This window comes from Colletotrichum destructivum, chromosome 1 (assembly GCF_034447905.1).
Source record: "Colletotrichum destructivum chromosome 1, complete sequence".
Taxonomy (NCBI): Eukaryota; Fungi; Ascomycota; class Sordariomycetes; order Glomerellales; family Glomerellaceae; genus Colletotrichum; species Colletotrichum destructivum.
Window position 1 is genome coordinate 2,099,256 of NC_085896.1, and position 21,863 is coordinate 2,121,118.

Genomic DNA, 21,863 nt, shown 5'->3' on the forward strand with positions numbered 1-21,863 from the left:
TCTGGCATGTTTGATTGACCAAGCTTCCCACCCAGGTTTAGGGGGGGGCAGTTGGCCATCAAGCAGTAAATCACCAGTAACCTAGGTACCCCGCATTGAAGTGGCTACCGGGGGGCGGGGGCGGGATGGGGCTGTCACAGGTACAGGTAACCACCCATGCCTACCTGTATCTTCCCCCCTGTTAGTACCTGGACTTCTGCGATAAGGACCACCTGATCCCCCAACCGCGAAGCTTGTTCCCCAAAGTTCCGCTTCATCTTCATCTTGGAGCACCTAACCCCAACTCTCTCCCACACCAGAGCTACTCCAACTCTGTCCCATCTGAGATCTCCCTGGTTGGCCACTGAGCCCGTTGTTTAGCAGAAACTCTGCGATAATAATAAGACGGACCAAGACAAGATGCATCCCTACCGTATACTCTCCTCCAGCTTCCCGTTGCGCCACTGCTTGCGCCAATCGCCTCTCTCCTCTTTTCACACAAAGCAACCTGTAACCCGACCTTTCAGAATGGCTTCAGGGCTCGCACGCAAATACGAGATCAACGCCGACATGGGCGAGGGCTTCGGCCGATGGAAGATGGGCCCGGACGAGCAGCTGATGCCTTACCTCGACGCCGCCAACATCGCCTGCGGGTTCCACGCCGGCGACCCAACCATCATGCTCAAAACCGTCCGCCTGTGTAAGCAGCACGGCGTCAGGGCCGGCGCCCACCCCGGACTCCAGGACATGTTCGGCTTCGGCCGCAGGAAGATCGAGATCGACCCCAAGGACATGTACGCCATGGTGCTGTACCAGGTAGGCGCCCTCAAGGCTATACTGGACTCGGAGGGCGTCGCGTTGTCCCATATCAAACCGCACGGCGAGCTCTTCTTCTACATGCAGAGAGACGAGGCCATCATGAGAGCCGTCCTGGAAGCGTGCGCCACCTTTGGGAACGACGTCCCCGTCTACGCGTCGCAGAACCCCGCCCAGGAAGCCATGTGCAAAGAGCTGGGCATTCCCTTCCAGGGGGAGGTCTACGTCGACATCGACTACTCCCCCGAGGGCAAGCTCATACCGGTCGCACAGTCCAAGGTGGCCACTCCAGAGCTGTGCTACGAGAGAGCCCTATCTGCGTCGCTTGAGGATTCGGGCAAGGACAACAACGGCGACGTCTTCAGCTTCGGGTTCCAGGGCAAGCCATTCAGCATCTGCGTTCACTCGGACCATCCGACGGTTCTTCAGAATGTGACGGGGGTGCGTAGGGCGGTTGATGAGGCGAACAGGCAGAAGTTTCCTGCCAAATAGCAATGTCTGAGGTTGTAGAGAATTGGCTGTAACAATATTTGAAATAGTTTGCTTTCGACAAAGGACAATGGACAAAAGGTAAGACGGTCAACGAATGATGATGTTGGCTAGTTGCCTCCCTTGGTTGGTAGCTAGCGACCATAGAAAAAAGAGTGAGGATATCTGACGGGAAGCCGGGCCGTTCACAAGTGTCTGGAAAAGCCTACCAGCTGGCACTCGCCAAGCAACCAACATCTGCCGACATCTACCTAACTTAGGTAGGTATACTAAGGTACCTAGTTGAGTCTCTCCTCCGACTCGTCCGACTCGGGGTTCGGGTTCCTCAACACATGCATCGTGCATGCAAACAACCTATCCATCGCGGGAGAGGCGCACCAAGAAAAATGCACAAAACGAGTCTCTCTTCCGTCTGGTGACACGGGTTTTGGCGACCGAGTCTGTCAGTCTTCGCCAATACCAACTCACACCGTAATTGTCCGCCGAAAAGGAACAATCACTTATTCACTCTGGCCACTATCATGGATCCAATCTCGGCCGCCGGCTTGGCGATCGGCGTTGCGTCCATCGGACTGCAAGTCTACACCGGTTGTGTGCAAGGTAACGAATGATCCATCGTCGTCGCTGCGCAGCACGTTGCATCGAGACAAGAGGTACTAAGCAGACTCAGGTATCCAGCTGTTAATCACGGCCAAGAACTTCCCCGATGACTGCAAGTTTCTCAACCTGAGATTGCGGATGGAACAACAGAGACTATTTGCCTGGAGCGAGACGTCCGGCCTGCTCGACCTGGACGGGAACCAGCACGAGAAGATTCTCAGCACAAACACCTTCGTCCTCCACCGCACCACGATCCTGGACCTTTTGGTCCAGGTCCAGTGCTTGTTCAAGGAGTTTGAGGACCATCAGCGCCGCAATGAGCGCTTGAAACCGACCTCTGACGAGGACACAGTCCTCGACCACCCCGAGAAAGATGCTGCCGCCGCCAGTTTCCCGTTGCCCGAGAGGCGAAAAGACTTCATCAAGCGGGCCATGGGCAAGCTGAAAAGCCAGTCCCAAGAGACTTTTCTCAGGCTGAGCTGGGTCTCATTCGACAAAGTTGCATTCGAGGTCCTCCTGTCCAGGTTTGCTGCTCTGAACGACAACATGACTGATATCCTGGACGCCCGCCTGCAAGTGGAGATCCGCGACACCGTGCAAGATACCAACCGAGGGGTCTTGCAGCTGCATCATCGCGTTGCAGATCTGGGGCGCCTTGTGATGGCTCTAAGCCTGAAGCTGGAAAACACTGCACCGGCAAACATCTCGTCCATGTCCAAGGCTCAGCGGGAAAAGAACGCAGACGGTCTGGATCTGCTTGCCAAACTCGCCAAGTTCAAAGCTTTCAACGAGTCGATGGAGCCCGAGAAACAGCGACCGTGGGATGAGGCAACGGCCATGTCTCTAGGGCTGGGGAAGCCAGCACGGCGGGACATGCTTGTCTTGGACAGAAAAACTATCACATTACTTCAAGAAGAATCCGAAGACTTTGACCAACCGAGATGCGAAGCCATGCTCCGCAACGCCGACGGATCCGAAAGGAGAGTGTGGGTGGAATGGAAGGAATACGATCGCCAGAAAGCCGGAGATGAGTCGCCGCCAAGAAGGATCATCATGGACAGGGTAGGCAAGCTTGCCGCTCTCCTGAACCACAGCCCGAAGCCCGAAGCTTTCCGGACACTGCATTGTCTTGGCTTCTTCGACATGCTGGGACCCGACAGCGACGCGCCGGAAGACGACAGCTTGGATCGGAAGCTCGGGCTTGTGTTCGAACGACCCAGCGGCAACGAGGTGCATCCGTCCTTGCCTCCGCCATCCCTCCGCGAGCTCTTCCAGATCGAGCGGAAACCTCGGATCACGGAGAGAATCAAGCTGGCACACGCCATCAGTAGCTGCCTTCTGTATCTTCACGCCGTCAACTGGCTCCACAAGGGGCTGCGCAGCCACAACGTTGTCTTCTTCCGGGACAAGAGCGGCCACGTCAACTACGCGGAGCCCTACTTGACTGGCTTCGACTACTCCCGTCCCGCGCGCAGTGATGAAGCAACAGACATCCCCCAGGACGATGCCGAGTACAACTTGTACCGCCATCCTCAGATACAGCTGATGAACCCCGCCGAGAGGGAGCGGTTCAAGAAGAGCTTCGATCTGTACAGTCTCGGCGTGCTGTTCGTCGAGATCGCCCACTGGCGTCCGGTAGACGAGGTTCTCGGTTACGACATCAGCCGGCGGCCCAGCCTCGCCCTAAGAGTCAGAGACGCTCTACTTGACCAAGACCGCATCGCCGAGCTGGGCGCCAACATGGGGGAGATGTTCGAGGAGGCAGCCCGGAAGTGCATTGAAGGCGGGGAGAGCCTGGGGCTAGCGGACCATGATGTCGAGACCGACGACAACGTAGCCGCACGTCTTTCGATGCGGTTTTACGAGGACGTGGTGAAGAAGTTGGACGATGTGCGCGTTTAGTTTTGGTCTTCTGACGCCAGATGGACAGGTGTCATTCGGACTGAGCAGATGCACTTTCGAAGTCCCAAAAGCGGTCACTCATACTTGATAATGGGTATCCACCAAAAATGCCTGATAACGTATGGCCGGCAGAGAGTATCCCTTAGCGCTGGAGAGAGGCTCCGAGGCCAGAAATGAGGTTCTGTCTGCAGTTCTCCCCGTGCTTTCGAGACCTTGCACCTCTTCTTCCAGAACACCGCCCCGTACGGAAAACCCAATGCCGGCCCAGTGCCGGCCACGGGCGCAGCGAGTCACTAATGTACAGAAATGACGATCCGAACCCGGCGGTGCGGTTCGCGGATCCATCTAGTCGATGGTGGGGCCGGATGACATGCGAGACGCTGTTGACTTTTTCGTACCCGATACGACAACCCTTGCCACCGTTGGATGGGAACATCATGCAAACGCGAAATTTCCCTTCGAGGATTGTGCGACTTGGCAACTTGGCAGTACCTCCTCGGTCTTATTGCAGTCTATGTAACGATGGATTGTAGGGGCTTCCAGAGACCAGTCTTCAAATATTTATAAGACTATACGACCAAGTCGCCGTTGAGCATCAGGTCACAGCATCTCCCTTCATTCTCTCGTCGATCCTTTGGTTTACTTTCCATCCGTGTTACTTGCCATACTCTCTTGATAATTTTTGGGACTTGTATGTCTTCGATAGTGTGTAAGTCACTCCCTCCCAGAATGCCCATATTCTAACCCCCGGACGCACAGCGGGAACGGTAGAATGAGGTGGCTTCAGACTTCCGTACGAGCCCCAGCCGTGGCTCTGGCCGCCTTGGTTTTGGCAAAATGCCCAGCCAGCGCCGTGAACTCTACACCTGCGTGCGAAATTCCCGCCGAATCCGGCGGTTCTATGCTCGTTACCTCGACTTGTATCGATCCTCTCTACGAGAACCCTGTGATCGACGTCGAGTCCGACGAAACAGCCCCGGGCCCTCACTACCGCGTCTCGGGCCACTTCTTCAACACGTCCACTCGATTCAACTTTTACTTCCCCCCCAAGGACACCTGGGAAGGGCGGTTTCTCCAATTCGCGTATCCGACCCAGTCCGAGAACGCGACTAACGAGACCATCGGCTTCGGGCTGGACAGCAACGCTTACACCGTCCAGGTGACCGGCACGAACGGTTACCGCGCCGAGGCTGCGGCGGCAAAGTTCTCCAGGGTCGTCGCCGCGCAGTATTACGAGACTGGCAACACTACCCGCATCTATGGCTATGTCTACGGTGGTAGCGGGGGCTCCAACCAGGTCATTGGCGGCATTGAGAATACCGTCGGAATCTGGGACGGCGCTGTTGCCATGGTCCAAGCCGTGCCCGTCTCTGCCCCCAACGGCCCGTCGGTCAGAGCCATGGCGGGACTTGTCTTGCGCAACAAGTCGGCCGAGATCCAAGAGGTCCTTCGGCCAGGTGGCAACGGAGACCCCTTTTCCATCCCGACCCTGACCCAAGTCGAGCGATCGATGCTACTCGAAGTCACAGAATTCGGCGTGCCCGTCGGGACTTGGGAGCACTTCAACGAGGTGGCCAACAGTTCCACGTTGAACATTTTGAAGAACACTTTCCTCAAGACTCTCGACTCTACCTACGCAGACGATTTCTGGTCAAAGCCGGGCTACCTAGGAACCGAACAGAGCCCCCTCGGCGACGTCATTAGAGGCGCGCTGGTTGAATTCAACACGACTGTTCAGGGCGTCGAGCGGGATGGCAGTGGGATGCCGATCAGCATCGTGCTAGGCACCGCGCCAGCAGCTGTTGCCGACATATATGGCTACGACTTGACCGTCTTTGGACTCAACGGGACTGAGCTGGGAGTCATCAGCGGCACCTTGTACACGCACAGCAAGACCATGGCCTTCAACGACTCGACAGCCGCCGCCAACGACTGTACTGTTCAGAAGCAGCTCACCGAGGGCGCCAGACTACAAATCGATAACAGGTGGTCCCTTGCAGCGCATCCGTACTATAGACACCAGGTCCCGCAACGAGCGGGCTTCTACGGGTTCGATCAGTTCCGCACAGCGAACGGCACCCTCTACCCACAGCGCCCTCTTGACACGTCAAAGCTCCTGGCCTCGTCCGTGGCCGGCGGAGGTCACACCGGCGCGATAGGCTGCAAGCTCATCGTCGTCCAGAACCTCATGGATAGCGATGCCTTCCCCTGGCACGCGGATTGGTACAAATCCCAGGTGAAGCAGCATCTCGGCGACCGCTTCGACGACAACTACCGCCTCTGGTACAACGACAATGCGGAGCACTACTACGAGGAGCGCCCCCTGAGTCGCCTCGCCATTATCGTGCCGTACAACGGCATCTACCAGCAAGCCCTCCAGGACATGGTGTCTTGGGTCGAGGACGGAGTCCCCGCGCCCGACGCGACCTCGTACATCGTCTCCGCCAACGACAACTCGGTCCAGCTTCCCCCCTCCGCGGTCGAGAGACGCGGCATTCAGCCAGTAATTGACTTCTCGGTCAACGGCGGCCGCCACTGCAACGTGAAGCTGGGGGAGGCGGTCACGTTTCGGGCCACCGTTGACACGCCCCCCGGCACGGGCGAGGTGGTGGATGTCGAGTGGGATATCTTCTCGACGGGGGCGTTCTCCCACCCTGGGCCTGCCATCACCCCTAACCAGACCGTCCGTGTTGAGCACATGGTCACTTACAACACCACTGGTAACCACGTCGTCATCGTACGGGCCACTTCTCATCGTAAGGGGGACCCGGGAGCGGCTTACGGCAGAGTGATGAACCTGGCTCGTGTGAGTGTCGTCGTGGAGTAGAGCGTCATTTGCTCCAAGCCGACGTTGGAGACATATTTTCTGAGAGGCAGCAATTGCAATCGGGAAGGGATCAATTTCCCTTTGGTGTTCGTTATTGCATAGTGATGGGGCAACACAGGCTTGACAGCCTCAGACGTTCACTTTTCAATTTTGAGGATTTGTTCACTTGATCATACCAAAGATTCTTACCTTGCTCTGGCCCGACAGAGATTCTAGAAATTTTACAAATAAGTGGACATCCTAGAAATTATGCAAAGAAACCCAACGCGCAATCGCTATACGATCTTGTCCATTACCAGAACCCCCACGTCCAGGCTTGCAGTGAGATATTCCAATGTCGTAGCCTGTCGGCCTCCCTCACTCTGGAATGTATGGCCGACTCTGGTTGAGACACGGTGAACCCCTCTCACAGCAGGGGGCAGCCGTGCGGTTCAAGAAATTCAATATACATAACATGCAACACCGCATCCGCCACCTACAAACAAAGTCAGCAGGCACGGCGAACCGCTCCCCAAACTACCGGGTATCAATGTCTGACCACTCCCCCATGACCCTGCCCAAGTCCGTCTCGGCCCCTTTCCAGCTGCTCCGGATCACCTCCTCGACCCACGGCCCGCGCGGCCTGATGCCGAACCTGAACCCCGAGGGCGCCGTCATGAAACCCGCCACGTCCATGGCCATCGTGTCGACCTCCTCCACCGGCACGATCTCAAACGCCCACAGCAGGCTGGCAAACACCATGAAGATATTGTCCGTCGCCACCCGCTTGCCCAGGCAGCTCCTCCTGCCGTGGCCGAAAACCGCCAGCGGGAGCTCGGTGCGCATGGCGCCGTCCACGTCCAGCCACCTCTCCGGCACGAAGTCCCCGAGGTCGCCCACCTCCTCCCCAAAGACCTCTCTGTCCCGCCCGATGGCCCACGAGTTGGCGAACAGCGTCGCCCCCTCGACGATGCGCGTGCCGAGGATCTCGTCCTCCCCGTCCGCCCGCCGCGGGATGCTCCCGGGCGCCACCGGCCGCCACCGCATGACCTCGGACGCGATGGCATCGACATACGACAGCCTCGACCGGTCCGCGAACCGCGGCAGCCTCTTCCTGCCGACGAACTTGTCCAGGACGGCGTGCGCGCGCGTCAGAAAGTCCCGGTTCGCGTGCGCGGCGACCAGGAGCCACATCATCTGCCTGGGCGCGGTCTCCATGCCGCCCTGGACGCTGGTCGCGAGCGTGAAGGCGAGGTCCATCTCCGGCACGCCGGCCCCTTCCGCGTCCCCGGCGTGCTTGGCGGCGACGGCGCGCGCCTGCCTCGTGGCGTTCCAGCCGGATGCGTTCATGCCCTGGTACAGCAGGAAGAGGTAGAGCTCGCTCTGCGACCGAAACAGCCTGTCGGCGGCGCGGCGCCAGGGCGACAGGAACGCCGGCAGGTGGCGCAGGGGCGGGACGAAGTCGACGAGGCTCGGGTTGGCGGCGACGTGGGTGACCTTGTCGTGCACGTCGACGATGCGGCTGAAGACGGGGTCGCTGACGGACGGCACGCGGATGCCGTAGTGCAGCCCCAGGACGACGCTGGCCTGCGTGCGCTCGAAGAGACGGTGGATCTCGGTGCTCTCCATGACCGCGTCGCCGTCGTCTTTGCCCCCCCGCGATGCTGCTGCTGCTGCGGTGGCGCTCAGCAGATCGACCAGGAGCTGCTTCGACTCGAGCTCCATGAGGGGCTGGTACCGCGGCGCGGCGACGGCCCCGAGACTGGGCGATAGCATGCGGTGGTGCAGCTTCAGGTCGGCGTCGTAGTCGTGCATCAGGGTGAACCGGGACTTGCCCGGCCCGGACCCGGTGATCATCTCCATGCTCACCGAGCTCGGCCGGTTGCTGTAGCGCGCGCCGCGTTTCGCGAAGAGCTCCGTCGCCGCCTCGGAGGTGTTGAGGACCACCATCGGGATGATGCCGAAGAGCTTCGACGCGGCCACCGGCCCGTTGGTCCTGGCCCATTCGTCCCAGTGCAGGAGGGGCTTCTCCCGCGGCGAGCTGTGGAGGTCGCCGATGATTGGGAGCTTGAGCGGTTTGCGAGACGGGCTGCCACTTCTGATTCGCGAGAGGACGAAGAGAACCGTCGCCAGCGCGACGGCCCCCAGCAGGGTCGAAGTGGAGGAACTGGTCATTTTCGTCGTTGACCTTGTTGGAAACCAGCTGTGCAAATTAGTATGTAACTATGCTTGATCAGATTGAAGACAAGGCAGACCGTCGTTGAAAGCAGGATGTGGTTTTGTTTATTAACGGCGCTCGCATCATTCGCTCCGCCAGGTTTCTGCAGTCGGGCGGGGAAGTTGGCCGAATGCATTGCTTGGGATTCCCAACCCTGCCGTAGCAACGTCATGTTCTCTGGGCATGGCGAGAGGACACCACGAGCAGAAGGTCAGGTTTGTGGATGGGCCGAGGGGGGACAAGGTCCAGGGGTAGGGTAGCCGAATGTTGATGTGTTGCCGTCCGTCCCGCGAGAGAGTGGGGGATTTGTCCGGAAGAGGTACCAAGATCCGGCAAATGCTCCGCTCCGGAAGCCCCGCCGGATGGGGACGGACCGTTGGACCAGCGGCCCGTGTCGCAGCGGGGGCGGGGCGGGCATAGGCTCTTTGGGCCAGAGTCTCCAACCGCAGCCTTAAACGGCTCATGAATAGTGTTAATAAAGTCGCCAGTTTCTCTCTGGCCCATTGTTCCAACTTTGGCCCCGGACTACCATCGCGACCAGTACGCTTGTACGCTTTGAAGAAACAATCCAGCCATTGAGAGGCGAAATGCTTTCTCTGTGAGTGTGCCGTCATCGCACTGGTGTCCTGTTTGACACGGGTTTGGCAAACTACTAGAAAATGGAGCTGGTCCGGACCTGTGAGAGTTACACTGCCGCAGGCCAAACCGCTGGAGGAGACAAGTTGGCAACAGCCACTGCTTTCCTACTTTCCGTTTTTTTCTCGGCGCGGCCACTGGATGTAGGTGCACGACAGATGTATAATCCGGCGCCACCGGACGATTTACAGCCTCTCGGGGCCTTGAACCAACCAAACCGTCGAGGGACATCGCCATTCCAACAACAGGCGGGGCGTGTCAAGCGTGGTGTCCGTTCTTCGTTGTGAGGGCAATAAAGCCCACGCGCTTCTTCTTCCCTGTCTGCAAGCAGGATACGATGAATCCATGAATCAGCCTAGCATACTTCTTGGTTTGACGTGGGCGAGGAAGAAGAAGCGTCCTCGTCTTGCGAAGCCGTTCACCCTGCGCCCGTCCAAGAACATGTTCTTTATCGTCCGAACAACCCCATATGCCGTTGCACCGCCTATAGCGATTATCAATTCTTCTTTTCCGGTATACGCATCAGAATCATCGTGTAGCCCAGCGTACAGGCTGAGAAATGAGGGAAGTTCTCTATCCACGGGAGCGTGGTTTGGCCCTTGCCATCTGCAAATCTTCAGGAGAAGGGACAGCTGCTGTATGCAATGCAACAAAAGGACCTCGATTGTGGTAGCTTCGCACTTCCGGCATTTTTCTCAGTAGTAGGCTCTTTTGTACGTTGAACCGTGACGCAATGTTGACAGGCATCTAGGCATGTTCAATGCCCGACCTCCCGGAAGCCATGGCATGGTACTCGCGACGGACATCATAGACCTGGGTCCGATGGAAATATACTCACATGACAGGGTCTCGTTAATCTATAGCATGCATACCGCTCATGGACCGGAACCCTAGCACAATCTACCCATGTGAACCGGATAATGGCAACCAGTCGATGTTCTGCCACTGAACGCCACTCTACCTTGGCTCCTCAAGGACCGCCAGCCCCTGGAGCAGGCGGAGGCAGTGTGTCAAACGCCTGCGCAGCCCACCCCCAACTGATCTTGCCGTCCTCGTACCCGTAAAGTGCGTGCTCGTACACCTTGACCTTCTCCCCCGGACCGCCCTTCTGGAGAAAGTCGTTCTCCGGCACACCCTCGAGGGAGAGCCGGACGGCGATCTGCTGCCTCCTCTCGTCGACGGCAACCTCCTCGATCTGGTACTTGAGGCCGGCGATGACGGGCAGAAGGATCTTGCCGAGGAGGACCACCGCCATATCCACCGGCAACTGCTTGCCGTTAAACAAGACCGCGTTGGACCAGAGCCGTGGCAGGACCGTGTGCATGGCGCCCTCGTTGTAGCTAAAGATGTACTCGCGGTACCGAGCGTCGATCTCGCCCGCCGACAGCAGGGTTCCGGACGGCTTGGGGGTGACCTCGGGCGCCGGCGGCCCGGCGCGGGAGTCCCGGCTCATCTTGGAGGCGACCTGGTAGAACCGGGCGATCTTGCCGTCCTCGAAGGAGACGATGACCAGGTCCCAGACCTGAGCGGGCGTTCCCTCCGCGGCGTCCTTAATACTGGTGACTAGGCGAGCGCCCACAGTCTGGGCCGCTTCGTCGATGGTCCACGAGTCTGCGTTGAGCCGGTCGCCCCTGTCGGCGGTTGCGGTGAGCCGCTTGACGAAGTCGTCTCTGGTCTCCGGGTTTTCGTTGTAGGCCGCCGCCACGGACGGCCGGAGGTATTTGTTCACCTCATCCCACTTCTTGTTGTTTACTGCGTCCAGGAAGGCCTGCAGGATTGCGTCGAGGCCTTGTGCTGCCATGTTTGGGATTTGGTCGAGTGGGCCGCCCGGGTGTTCTTGTGGTGTTTGTGTAACGAGTGATGCTCCTCTCGGTTTGTGGAGGAGGTGTGGTAATTGTGTGTAAGGGATGATTCTTCCCGGGTTGTGAGGAGCCTGATCCGAGCGTATTATATGGTCTGAGTAACCCCCCTGCTCACGATCACAGTGTCTCGGGACCATCATACGTTGCTTAAAGGTGTCGCCGTGGGGTCGTGATTCGGAGCCGCCAACTGCCCCGTCGGGCCGGGATTCGTTACCGGGCATCGGAGCGGACACACCTTCGCCCCCCCAAATCGACTAACTGTGCACCGAAAAAACGCGGACGGACAGCATCAACTTCTAAGGTCACATCCGCCACAATCTTGGTACAGTTATTTTATGGGGTCACGAAGCTTCAATGAACTTGGGCTTCGCGCAAATCGGTCAAATAATCTACCGGCCGCTGCATGAGACGCCTCGCGGTAATCAAACCAGTTGTCCGCCCGTCATCAAGCTTCGCTATTTCGCTACTTCGTCATTTCGACCATGCCTTTACTGGCAGGCTCCGAAGCATCCGAAGGAGCAGGGACCATTTGAGACAAAGATTACGGCGCCGCAGAGTCTAGCCAGGATCCCACGATTCCGAGACAGCACTCCAGACTCACTAAGCCCACAGAATTAAGTGTAATACCTGGCACCAATCTTGTAGTGCCCAACATGATGCTCTCTCATATCAAATCTCGGTATCGGAATATACGCCTGTTCTGCTCTGTTTGTCAACTGTTTTTGCTACATGCGCAATGACCCAAGTCACAGGCTCCCTCGACCGTCGTTTCTGACAGGGGTGACACCGGCCACTGTGGCAGCCCCTCCCGTGTCTTGACCCACATCCGGATTCGGTCATGGGCCCCACATCGCCGATGATCCGGCCTCTTCTTGGTTTTGTCCTCAGGCTTCGGGCCAAGTCTGGAGACATCCTGCTGCCTTGCCTGAACCTCCTTGTTCGCGCTCCCGAGTTGATTGCCCAGACCCCATGCGAAAAGTCTGCGAAAGTATCAATATATACCTGTGGCCATTTTTCGGAGATTGCGCCAGCGCATCGTCTCGAACAGAATCAACAGATTGAAATGTGACGAGAGCTGGCTGAGAAACGGACAAGGTCAACAAGAAGTGAGGCATCATCCGAATTCACTCATCTTCCTCCCTGCACCTACATGCGTCGTTTCCATTCCCAGGCACCCCTCCTACCGGACGTTGCCCGGGCTACAAGATGCCCCGACTGCTTCATATTCAATACCGTTGGTTGAGGCGACAGGGACCGGCGGGCCAATGAGACAATGGCGGCTTTCTCATCATGGCAGGTCCTTGGAGCCGCGCCACACGGCACGGGCATCGCGGCCGTTTTATGTCGTTGCCTGCCCCAGGCAGCACCGGTGATGGGATGCGCGTTGGCTGTCGTCTTTTATCAACACGAATAAGAGGGGTAATCAAAGGTGAGCCAACCAAAAGTATTTGTATCCCCCGTGTCGCGTCCGCGATTCTCGTTCTATCGCCTCTGAGCACATCTCCACTTCACACAGCCACCACTGACTTCCCAACTCACCCAACCCACAACACCATCAAACCATCGCACGCTCCCACAGTCACCATGGCCACCGCCGTCGAGCCCGCCCCGTACACCGGCCCCTCCCCCCGCGAGATGATCGAATCCCACACCCTCGCCCGGGAGATCATCGACCGCAACAACGACCCCTGCCCGATCCTCGACTCGGACGAGCTGGCCCTGCTCTCCCAGTTCGTTGCCGAGCCGTCGCGGGGGGCCGCCCTCCTCGAGGCCCGCGGCCTGGCCGGCGAGCCTGCCAACTCCGGCAGCCTCGTGACCTACGTCATCTCCCTGCACGGCACAGAAAAGGCTGCCCTCACGGAGGAGGAGATCAAAACGCTCAAGGAATGGTTCAAGAACGGCCAGAAGGCTTAGCGTCGGCTTAGATTACCGTGAGGTTTAAACAGCGAAATCGAGACGAGCTAGCGGAGGAGTTCAGTTTGGGAGTGTTTGTTTGCGTTTTGGGAACCCCCGGGGGGGGGGGGGGGGGGCGACGACCAAAGGGAAATAGTTCGATCGAAGTTTCAAACTCTTTTCCATCATCTGCGTCGGAGTAGGCGGTTGACTGCGCAATACACTAAGCTTACGGAGTCGCCAAGTCCTTCCTAAATCCTGGTACTGGCGAGGTTGTTGATCCTAGTCAGCAGAAGCCCACCACTTTCAAACAGCCACTTGCATCAAAAGTACCTGTCTTCTGATTTCCTCGTGACCCTTTTTCCAAGGTTGGCCGGATGCAAGAACGCGTCTTCCCATCCACTCCTGCCAGGTGAAAGGCAAGAGTCTTCGGCCATCTAATTCATCGGGTTAACAACGGCTCAAACCAACTACAAGCTCGGGCATGCCGCCGCTTATGCTCTGGTCGATCAACTCAGTCAGATTGACGGCGGCCCTTGGCACAACTGGAAATCTCGGGCCGACACGATCCTTCGCGTGGAGGCGGTTACGGGGCCGGCATCGACTCCGCTTCGCGGCGGGCACAGACACACGCTTCCGGATCTGAAGATGCCTGGCGGCCCAGCAAGCCGTCCGCAGGCCGGGCCGAGGACCCGAGTCCGAACGCGAGACTCCCGGGTACGGTGTCGCTCTCCAAACGAGCGAAACCAACAATGGAAAAATCCGTCGCCGCCCGGGACATGGCTGGCAAACCGACTGATCTCGGCTGGGGCCTTCCAACGGTAACCCCCGATCGTGTGAAAGGGAACACAGTCCAATGAGACGGCCCCAACCACGCCACAGGGTGAAAATTGAGTCTCGGTCACATCCGCAGGTCCTCCCCCCTCCTTTCGCGGGAGTCAAGCAGGGAGGGGACATGCCAATCCCTAATCCCTCCTCCCCTCCAACACACCCGGAGTCCGATCCGTTCGGGACACCCCCCGGCTCCGTACGTCGACCTACCAATGCGAGCGCGGGGCGCGTCCGCACCCACTTCAAACGACGATCCCGTCTCTCGTCCTCCCCCCCCATCCCTTCAAAATGTTTCGTTTCAAAGCGTCATCACTGGAATTGGGAGTTGCCAAGATGGAGCATGTCCCCAGAACCGCACAGCCACCAAAAACACCACCCTCTGCCGCGTCGGTCCACCGTCGAGTTTTGGAAAGCTCCCCAAATAACCCACTACATTGGTATACATCATCCCCTTTCGACTTCCTTCGCCTCAGCCTCCGCACGAGTTATCGCCCCTTGTCTGCCGCAGGTGCGGCTTACCATGCCCTTTGTTCTTCTTCAAACGAGCCTGACAACACGGGTGGTTCAGGGTTGTCCCGTCAAACCCGTCCAGCATCTCGTTACCTTTCCCCTATCAAAATCATTTCTGTCCCCCTCCGCCCCGTCCCTGAATGCCAAACTCAAACCCTTCTAAACCTGCCCCCCCTGGGTCTCAGCAAAGCTTATGACGGGCCAGCATGATGATCCCGCTGTGAAGGGAGGGGGAGAAAGAGAGAGAGAGAGAGAGCAAAAGAATAACAACAACAAGATGGCGAGGACCGGCTTGATGGAAATTAAGCGCGGAGCAAAAACCCTCCCCCTTCTTCATGCGCGCGTTCAGCATAAATGCTGCCAAGTCTCGTGGGAAGCAGCCTTTCCGTGTTCTTACTGACGACCAAAGTAAAAAAAAAAAACCGCTCTCAACCTCACGGGATTTCCTTTGGCGCGCGTTTCCAACCCCCCCCCCCCCTTCTACAGACGACCTTCAACTTGAATTTAAACCTTCCCCCCCCCTCCCCTCCACCCCCTCCTCCCCTTTAGCCAAGGACGCGTAACGCGCCTCTCCGCGGGGGCCCTTAGTTTATGTCGACGCCGGATGGGCGCCCATCCATCCTCCCAGCAGCCATCCGTGCAGCCGACCACCGCCCCTTTACACACCCCCTTCTTAACCGTGATAGCTGCCAGCCCGAATCTTGTATATCAAACCCATAAAAAGTTAGTGTGTGTATGGGCTTAGAATACCACCCTCCTCACCTGCATCCCCCCCTTAAAAAAAAAAAAACCATCCAAGCCGAACTTGCAGAGAGGCCGAGACACTTCCGTTGCCGATTTCCATGCCCACACGTCTCTCCTCCCCGTCGGTTCCCCCCCCCCCCCCCCTTCTACTCATGTGTCCGGTACCCGAAAGCCGAGAACCATCCCCCTATCCCGGCGACCGGCTGAACCCATCTGGCCGCCGTTACACCTAGCCTACCCCAACCTGGCCCTAGAATTCCTCCGGCGTTCAGACGCTCCCCGTCCCTCCCCCGTCCGTGCGGGCCTCTTTGTTTATCCGCATGTCACTCGGCAAAGGGCCGACTTTGCATTTGAGCCGTGTTCCGAGAGGATGGTGTGGCTGTCTCTCTCTCTCTCTCTCTCTCTCTCTCTCTCTCTCTCTCTCTCTCTCTCTCTCTCTCTCTCTGTGTGTGTGTGTGTGTGTATGTGAGTGTCCATGTTGTATGCATATCCCATGTACACGTTGTACCATGGTAGGTCCGCCCAGACCAAGACTAGCGGTAAATCACCCTCTTACTCCCTATGCATCCATCGACGACAGGCGCTCAGACGTTGTACGTTTTCAGTGACGAGCGCCCGTCATACATGGAACAACCTGGCTTCTTACACCTTTCCTGCCCAACCGCCTCATCGAGTCACGTTTGTTCTTCTTTTGCCGAAAGCTCTGCTCTTGCCGCTGTGAGATATAAGCCGACCTACAACAATCATCTCACCACCCAAACCACATTTCTAGGCACGCGAGGGCACGACGCGGAAAAAAGACGTCTTGGTTGAACAAATCTTGTTCGGATTAACTAATAGCTTCAAATGCAAAATAACCCATTGAGCTGCGTGTAAGCCAGACGTTGACCAGAACCTCCAGGGTTGCTAAGTCGCCCATGTTTCCCGTACCACCCAAACGAGTTTCCAGCGCCCTCTGCCACCAGGTTCAAAGTTGGGCCCGTCTTGCGCAGCAAGGCCGGTCCCCAAATTCTCCCGAGCAACTTCTCCAGCCCCCTTCCTCCGTCAAGCAATCGAATGCTTCTCCGAGTCTTCTTCGGCGGCGGAGGACGAGGGCTTTCACGCATGAGAGCGAGCCACGTGTCGCCTCTTGTCTCCGTCCGATGACCGACTTTCCCCAGCCCCGAAGCTACACCCGGGCGCGACCCCCCCTTCCCCAGGTTCCACGCAATGACCCCCAACCCGGTAGCGACGTTCCGTTCACTTACTGTCCCGACTAGCAGGATCCGTTGTATCGTACTTGTGCCTGGGTGGGGTAATCAGCATGGCCTGGGGAATGGGTTCGTCGTTCCCAGCCGAGTCGGGCGGGGAGGTATCGTCGTAAGAGCAGAGTCCGAAGCTTCGGCAAGAGGTCTTTGCATCGTATCCTGTCCTGCAAGATGTCTTTTCTGCGATGCCCAGCTTCTTTTTAGTTTTGTTGATTTGTTCCCATCTCTCCTTCACTTCCCGTGTCAGCCGCCCCCACCCACCCCCGTTGTGTGAGAGAGGCGGCTGCAGCCAAGATCCTGTCGACAATCCAGTGTCTGCTTCGACGGCCGTGTTCCGGACACGGCCCAATCTCAGCTACGAAATGATCGCGTTCAGATCGACCTTCTGCGAGAGAGCGTTGCCATTATTGGACACAGTCCTGGTTGCAAGTCTTCGCCGCCAAAATTGGAGATCCGAGAGTCTGTGCGGAGCGAAGGAAAACCAAGAGTGTTCGTGTGTCGCGGCATCGAGCCAGGAGCAGTGACGTTGCTCTTGATCCGCATCGTTCGCTGAGCGCGCAGTCGTGAATCTTCGTCATTCGTCGTGAAATGATCGTCGTCCATCATCCGTGAGACAGGAACCCGGGCCCAAGGAAATGAAAGAAAGCAGACGCGCAGCAGTTGGTATCTTCCGATCCAGTGTAATGCCGATGGGGGTATCTCTAAGAAAGCCTCTTGATCCGAAAAAGAAGAGAACAAAATAGGAAAAAAAGAGAAGGAAAAAAAAAACCGGACCGATATCCAGAACGGGGGAATCGAGAATCCAAGGATGTCGGTTTCTTCTGTCTCGGGCTCCGGGCCTGGAGCCGAGCGGGGGGATGTTGCATTGCTGCGTGTTCCTCTTGTTTAGATGACAAGACTCAAAGGAAAATGAAGAAAAAGAAATCGAGACACAAGTCGCCGAATATTCAAGAAACCCCCAAGTGAAAATGCACTCAAATGCCCCGGACCCAGCCCTTGATGAGATGATTTGAAAGGGAAACAAGAAAAAAGTGACCGAGCTCGCGGCAAGGTGAGTGGTGGCGGTGATGATGATGGTTGTAGTTGTTCCCCGGATATCGAAAAGACGGAATAAAAAAGTAAGATCAGACGCTCGCTTGCTGCCGACAAAGGAAAAAAAACAACCGCATTATATCTTTTTTGTTTCGTCGCCGTTGGCCTCGCGAGTCCCCGCAACACCGAAATCGCTTCCCTGTTGATGATGCAAAAACGCCGATATGCCCCGTGGATGATGGTGGGATCTATGCCGAGCAAACCGAGAGGACTTCAACTCTTCTCCGGGAAACATGGACAAAACCGTGCCTTGGCAATGCTATGAGGTCGTGACGACAGGGTAGCTCTCAGATGTGACGGGCGTTGGTTGTCACATGGTCGTGGCGTACTCCTGGTAGCGATCCCAGCCAAAGCTGCCGTAGCCAACGCTCACGCCGCATTGGGGCGTGAACATGCTGGGAAGCGGCAGCGCCGGGATGGGTGCCGTGATCGCCGGTGCACTGTAGTAGAAGCCGGCAGTGGAGAAGGGTTGGCTGAACGAGGGCGTGGGCGAGGGGATCTGGACCTCGCTCATGCCAATGTTGGCCCAGATGGGTGTTGATTCCTGAGACGTTGATGCGATGCTGGGGCTCGATGGCAGGACTCTCCATGCGTCGACAGTGGGCAGATGGGCCGGCGTCGGGGGTTGCGACCAGATGCTTGCGTTTGCGGGCGAGCTAGGGAGCAGGGGGGGCTGTCTGATGACATCGACAACGCGGGGAGGAGGAGGCAGCAGGGGTTTCATGAGGCCCATGATGTTGTTCTTGACCTCCTCGCTCTTACCGGAAAGCAGCTCGCCAACACCGTCCTCCTCAAGACCTTCCAGGGCGGAGACGTGGGTGCGGAAGACAAACTTGTTGATGGCCTGGACAAAGTCTTCGTGCAGCTTCTTGCACTGCTGGTCCTTCTCTGGCCAGTCGTACGGGTTTGCCTTGGAGTCGACGCAGTGGATCTCCTTGTGGTACTCGACAAGAGCGTCTATCGAGTCGGTGGTCAGCTTGAAGGCGACCTCGTTGCGCAGGACCATGTCGACGTGGACGATGTAGGCCTCGATATGGAGAAGCTGGTAGTTGAACAAGGCCTCGACGAGGGGGTTCGAGTCCTGGCGCAATTCGGATTCCGGGGCCTTGGGGAGCATGATGGAAGTGAGAGTCCAGATGGCGTCAGGAGACGACAGAGTCTCAGTCAGACATCTTTGGTGTTGAGGGACGCTGTTGAGAGGACGCTTAACCCGGTTAATGCGCTTCAGCGTCTGGGTCAACCACGGCTCGACCTTGGATCCCAGCACGACGTTGACCGATGAGGCTCTCGGGGCAAAAGCCGCCGCGGAAGCGGGTAGCAGCTGAACAGGCATATTGTGGAGGGTGCGTAAGAGAAGACCGAGAGTCGATTTTGGGCGTGAGACGGAAGAAGATGAAAAAAAAAGGCGGTTGGTTATCGTCAAGGGCTATGTCGTAGCAGAAGGCCTTTTCGTGGTGGTTGGTGGTATCTGTGGACTGGGGGAGGCGGTTTTTGGTCTTGATCTTTGATGAGTGATGGTCAGGCACCTCGATAACCGGGGGATAGGGGAGAGGGGGAGAGGGAGGAGGATATAGAGATGGGGAGAGAAAATGAAGTAATAAAAGAAACAAGTGGTGACGGAGCTGGGCGATCCCGAGAAGATGTACAACACGGGATGTTTCTTTGGCTTGCACGCCTGCTACCGCGAATAAGAAGAAGAAGAGGGTGGACGAGGAAGTCGTGAAGGAGGAAGAGGGAGGGAGGGTAAGAAGAAAGAGAGAGTAGATGTGGTACGAGGGTGGTGGGGTGTTATAATCGAGCAAAAACTCACACTCTCTATCTCTGTCTCTCTCAGTGTGTCTGTCTCTGCCTCACTGCCCCTCTGCCCTCTGATTCTCCCTTCTATGTGTCCAGTCAAGAGGGGAGAGAGCATCCGCCCCTCCCCCGTTCAGCGCAGTCGGGCCCGATCACAGCAGGGCAAATGTGGTTAGTGACTGCATCTTGCTCCCACTTGGTGGTACGCTGCGGCTGGGGTTGCGGTGAAGGCCGGGTACCCATAGACTTGATCGTCTGCGTTGGACAGGGGTGCAATGGGCGGCTAGGTCATGTACCAAGGTACTAGGTACAAGGGCTCTGGCTTTGGTCCCCCCCCCCCCCCTCCTCTATCCTCCTCCTCGCTTGCCTCGACCATGCCGGTGTGCATTCGGCTGGCGGTCCAAAGTCAATGGTTCAGCGAGTGAGAGGGCGCAAGAAAAGGGAAGAGGGAGGGGGGGAGGGAGTGGCAGGGGAGGAAGAGGGGTGTGGAAGGTACCTCTTCTCTCGCCGCGACACATGCACGAATATTCGTAAAGCAGTGAGTGACAAGTTGTGGCGGCGGAGGGCCGAGGCGACGTTGAGCGACATGAGGAGCAAGTGGAGAGAGAGAGGATGGAATCAGAACTCAGAACACTGAGAACTCTGTCTGAGCCTACTGTGTACTGTGCTGTAGAGCCTAGAAAGCCAGCGCTAGACAGTGAGTAAGACGGAGTGACAGCAGCAGTGGACGGTAAGGACGAGGATCCTTGGAACGCTGCACGCCGGCGGGGGCAGCACAACGCGCTGTGCAGTAGCATCGGATCTCCCTGAGGCACCGGGTGCTCCTTGCTGTAGGACATTGGTACCTTAGAAAGTACCTGGTGGGAAGTACTTTTAGAATGTCTTCCTTCGTCCAGCAGCGGCCCGGTACTTTCTCGTCGGTCGTCGTCGCTGCCCAGGGCAGACCGACGACGGTAGTCTACTGGGCTAGCTGCCACGGCATGTACGATGTATGGTGGTCCCGGTGCGCGGTACATGCATACATCCACCTGGGCCGGATTCCAGGTCTTCTTGTCGCCTCACCCGACGCTCCATCGACAGCGGGGAGGGAGCCGGAGCTGGAGCCATGGGAGTGTCTGGCAGTCTACCAGTTTGCTGGTCTGGCGTTGGCGTTGGTGTTGGGGTTGGTGCTGGTGCTGGCGTTGGCGTTGGCGGATGCCTCCAGTTGAGCCACTGAGGCATCCCGAGGCCCATGGCCGACCGAACCTGGACCGAGATGCAGTTGGACGTGTCCATGACAGGTGGATTGTCCGTCGAGAATCGCCATCCCGAGCAGGCCAGGCATTCCATGTTTGCTCGGGTGCCGTCGTCTGCGCGCGCAGCAAGCCTGGGCCGCTACTTTCTTTTCGGTGCTGCCACTTGGGCTTCTCTTCTCCGTCGAGAGTTTGAAGTCCATGAAACCTAGTCCTGGCCTACCAATACCTACAGTACCCAGGTAGTGTACAGGTAGGTAGGTAGTCAGCAATTCGGTCAGGCAGGCCGCCCGTTGAGCCGGAACGTTATCCTCGAGGACCAGGCCAAGCCCCGTCAGTCTCGTTGAATCGACTCCCGCCCCCCCTTTTGCAAAGGGTTTTTACAAAAGCGTCTCCCATGACGGCCTAGCCTGGCGAGACTTTTGACGGGACGGCCGCAGACAATGCGTCAAGTGTGCGTGGTCTGGCTTGCGCCGGGCGTGCGCCACAGTCGGTTATGGGGTCTCGACGTCCCGAGGAACACTGAACCCTGTAAAGGTCGGCCAACAACTAACTACCTTTAGCATGAGGAGAGTACGATGTACTGACAAAACCCCCAGGCGAAAGGGGGGCGACAGACTGCCAGCAAAGAGAGACACCGCTCTCGGCATTTCAAGGCGACCCCGGGTAGGGCTGGGCGACAAAGACATGGTTTCCTATGGGCCTGGGTACGGGTACGGGTGCGAGCCTGGGTCAGAACAGACTTCTGCACCGTACCCTTGATCCCAATGCCGAATTCAATCCTGATCTGATCCTGATCGATTTGGCCCATGGGTAAAATAATCAAAAAAAGCAAACTACCTGCAGACCGAAAGTCTGCGAAGGGTGACAAGTTTCTTACAGAGTTGGAGTTTGTCGTGCGCGTCCCCCCGCCTCCGAGATTTCCGACAGGTTCGGTTGGCGGCAATGAGAAAACGAAACGAATTGTTAATCATATGGTACAGTATAATCAAACTTCGAGTTCGACACCCTATCCCTTGGCATCCTACCCCATTATTGCATGAATCCAACCGAGCGAAAGCGACAGCGGAGATAGACGGCGGCGAAAAAGGAAGGCCTCCAAAAAAAATTAAAAACAAAAATAAAAATTCACTGAAATCCAACAGACGGCGAGGGGCTGTGCTGCGACTTGCATATGCTTAATGACAGAATCCGAGAAGGCCAGGCGAATGG

The 21,863-nt window shown here is 57.4% G+C and overlaps 9 protein-coding genes across 9 annotated transcripts; 5 read left to right on the forward strand and 4 right to left on the reverse strand.

Moving 5' to 3' along the window:
* Positions 1–507: 507 nt before the first annotated feature.
* CDEST_00646 (Putative glycoside hydrolase/deacetylase, beta/alpha-barrel) lies at positions 508–1,287 on the forward strand (the record flags this gene model as incomplete). The annotated part of the gene is made up of 1 exon (XM_062916805.1): positions 508–1,287. One exon carries the CDS (start codon positions 508–510, stop codon positions 1,285–1,287), a length of 780 nt encoding a protein of 259 aa, XP_062772856.1.
* Positions 1,288–1,632: 345 nt separating this feature from the next.
* CDEST_00647 (Putative protein kinase domain, prion-inhibition and propagation, HeLo) lies at positions 1,633–4,467 on the forward strand. Its single transcript, XM_062916806.1, has 2 exons — positions 1,633–1,884; positions 1,955–4,467. Exons 1-2 carry the CDS (start codon positions 1,806–1,808, stop codon positions 3,784–3,786), a joined length of 1,911 nt encoding a protein of 636 aa, XP_062772857.1. The 5' UTR covers positions 1,633–1,805; the 3' UTR covers positions 3,787–4,467.
* A 91-nt stretch (positions 4,468–4,558) lies between these two features.
* On the forward strand, positions 4,559–7,023 carry CDEST_00648 (uncharacterized protein; the record flags this gene model as incomplete). The annotated part of the gene is made up of 1 exon (XM_062916807.1): positions 4,559–7,023. The coding sequence occupies one exon, from the start codon at positions 4,559–4,561 to the stop codon at positions 6,611–6,613; it is 2,055 nt and encodes a 684-aa protein (XP_062772858.1). The 3' UTR covers positions 6,614–7,023.
* Position 7,024: 1 nt separating this feature from the next.
* CDEST_00649 (Putative cytochrome P450) lies at positions 7,025–8,990 on the reverse strand. Its single transcript, XM_062916808.1, has one exon. The coding sequence runs from the start codon at positions 8,765–8,767 to the stop codon at positions 7,130–7,132; it is 1,638 nt and encodes a 545-aa protein (XP_062772859.1). The 5' UTR covers positions 8,768–8,990; the 3' UTR covers positions 7,025–7,129.
* Positions 8,991–10,416: 1,426 nt separating this feature from the next.
* CDEST_00650 (Putative NTF2-like domain superfamily protein) lies at positions 10,417–11,247 on the reverse strand (the record flags this gene model as incomplete). The annotated part of the gene is made up of 1 exon (XM_062916809.1): positions 10,417–11,247. The coding sequence occupies one exon, from the start codon at positions 11,245–11,247 to the stop codon at positions 10,417–10,419; it is 831 nt and encodes a 276-aa protein (XP_062772860.1).
* A 1,645-nt stretch (positions 11,248–12,892) lies between these two features.
* Positions 12,893–13,222, forward strand: CDEST_00651 (uncharacterized protein; the record flags this gene model as incomplete). Its single annotated transcript, XM_062916810.1, has 1 exon — positions 12,893–13,222. The coding sequence occupies one exon, from the start codon at positions 12,893–12,895 to the stop codon at positions 13,220–13,222; it is 330 nt and encodes a 109-aa protein (XP_062772861.1).
* A 3,273-nt stretch (positions 13,223–16,495) lies between these two features.
* Positions 16,496–17,086, forward strand: CDEST_00652 (uncharacterized protein; the record flags this gene model as incomplete). Its single annotated transcript, XM_062916811.1, has 2 exons — positions 16,496–16,605; positions 16,846–17,086. 2 exons carry the CDS (start codon positions 16,496–16,498, stop codon positions 17,084–17,086), a joined length of 351 nt encoding a protein of 116 aa, XP_062772862.1.
* Positions 17,087–17,490: 404 nt separating this feature from the next.
* On the reverse strand, positions 17,491–19,353 carry CDEST_00653 (uncharacterized protein). The gene has a single exon (XM_062916812.1). It carries the CDS (start codon positions 18,956–18,958, stop codon positions 17,936–17,938), a length of 1,023 nt encoding a protein of 340 aa, XP_062772863.1. The 5' UTR covers positions 18,959–19,353; the 3' UTR covers positions 17,491–17,935.
* Positions 19,354–20,385: 1,032 nt separating this feature from the next.
* CDEST_00654 (uncharacterized protein) lies at positions 20,386–20,748 on the reverse strand (the record flags this gene model as incomplete). The annotated part of the gene is made up of 1 exon (XM_062916813.1): positions 20,386–20,748. One exon carries the CDS (start codon positions 20,746–20,748, stop codon positions 20,386–20,388), a length of 363 nt encoding a protein of 120 aa, XP_062772864.1.
* Between the last annotated feature and the right edge of the window lie 1,115 nt (positions 20,749–21,863).

Bases quoted from the DNA above. Each gene is read 5' to 3' on its own strand.
- CDEST_00647 (XM_062916806.1), top strand. From the start codon at position 1,806: ATGGATCCAATCTCGGCCGCCGGCTTGGCGATCGGCGTTGCGTCCATC. The intron at 1,885-1,954 runs GTAACGAATGAT...AAGCAGACTCAG, and splicing joins CTACACCGGTTGTGTGCAAG to GTATCCAGCTGTTAATCACG.
- CDEST_00649 (XM_062916808.1), bottom strand. From the start codon at position 8,767: ATGACCAGTTCCTCCACTTCGACCCTGCTGGGGGCCGTCGCGCTGGCG.
- CDEST_00653 (XM_062916812.1), bottom strand. From the start codon at position 18,958: ATGCCTGTTCAGCTGCTACCCGCTTCCGCGGCGGCTTTTGCCCCGAGA.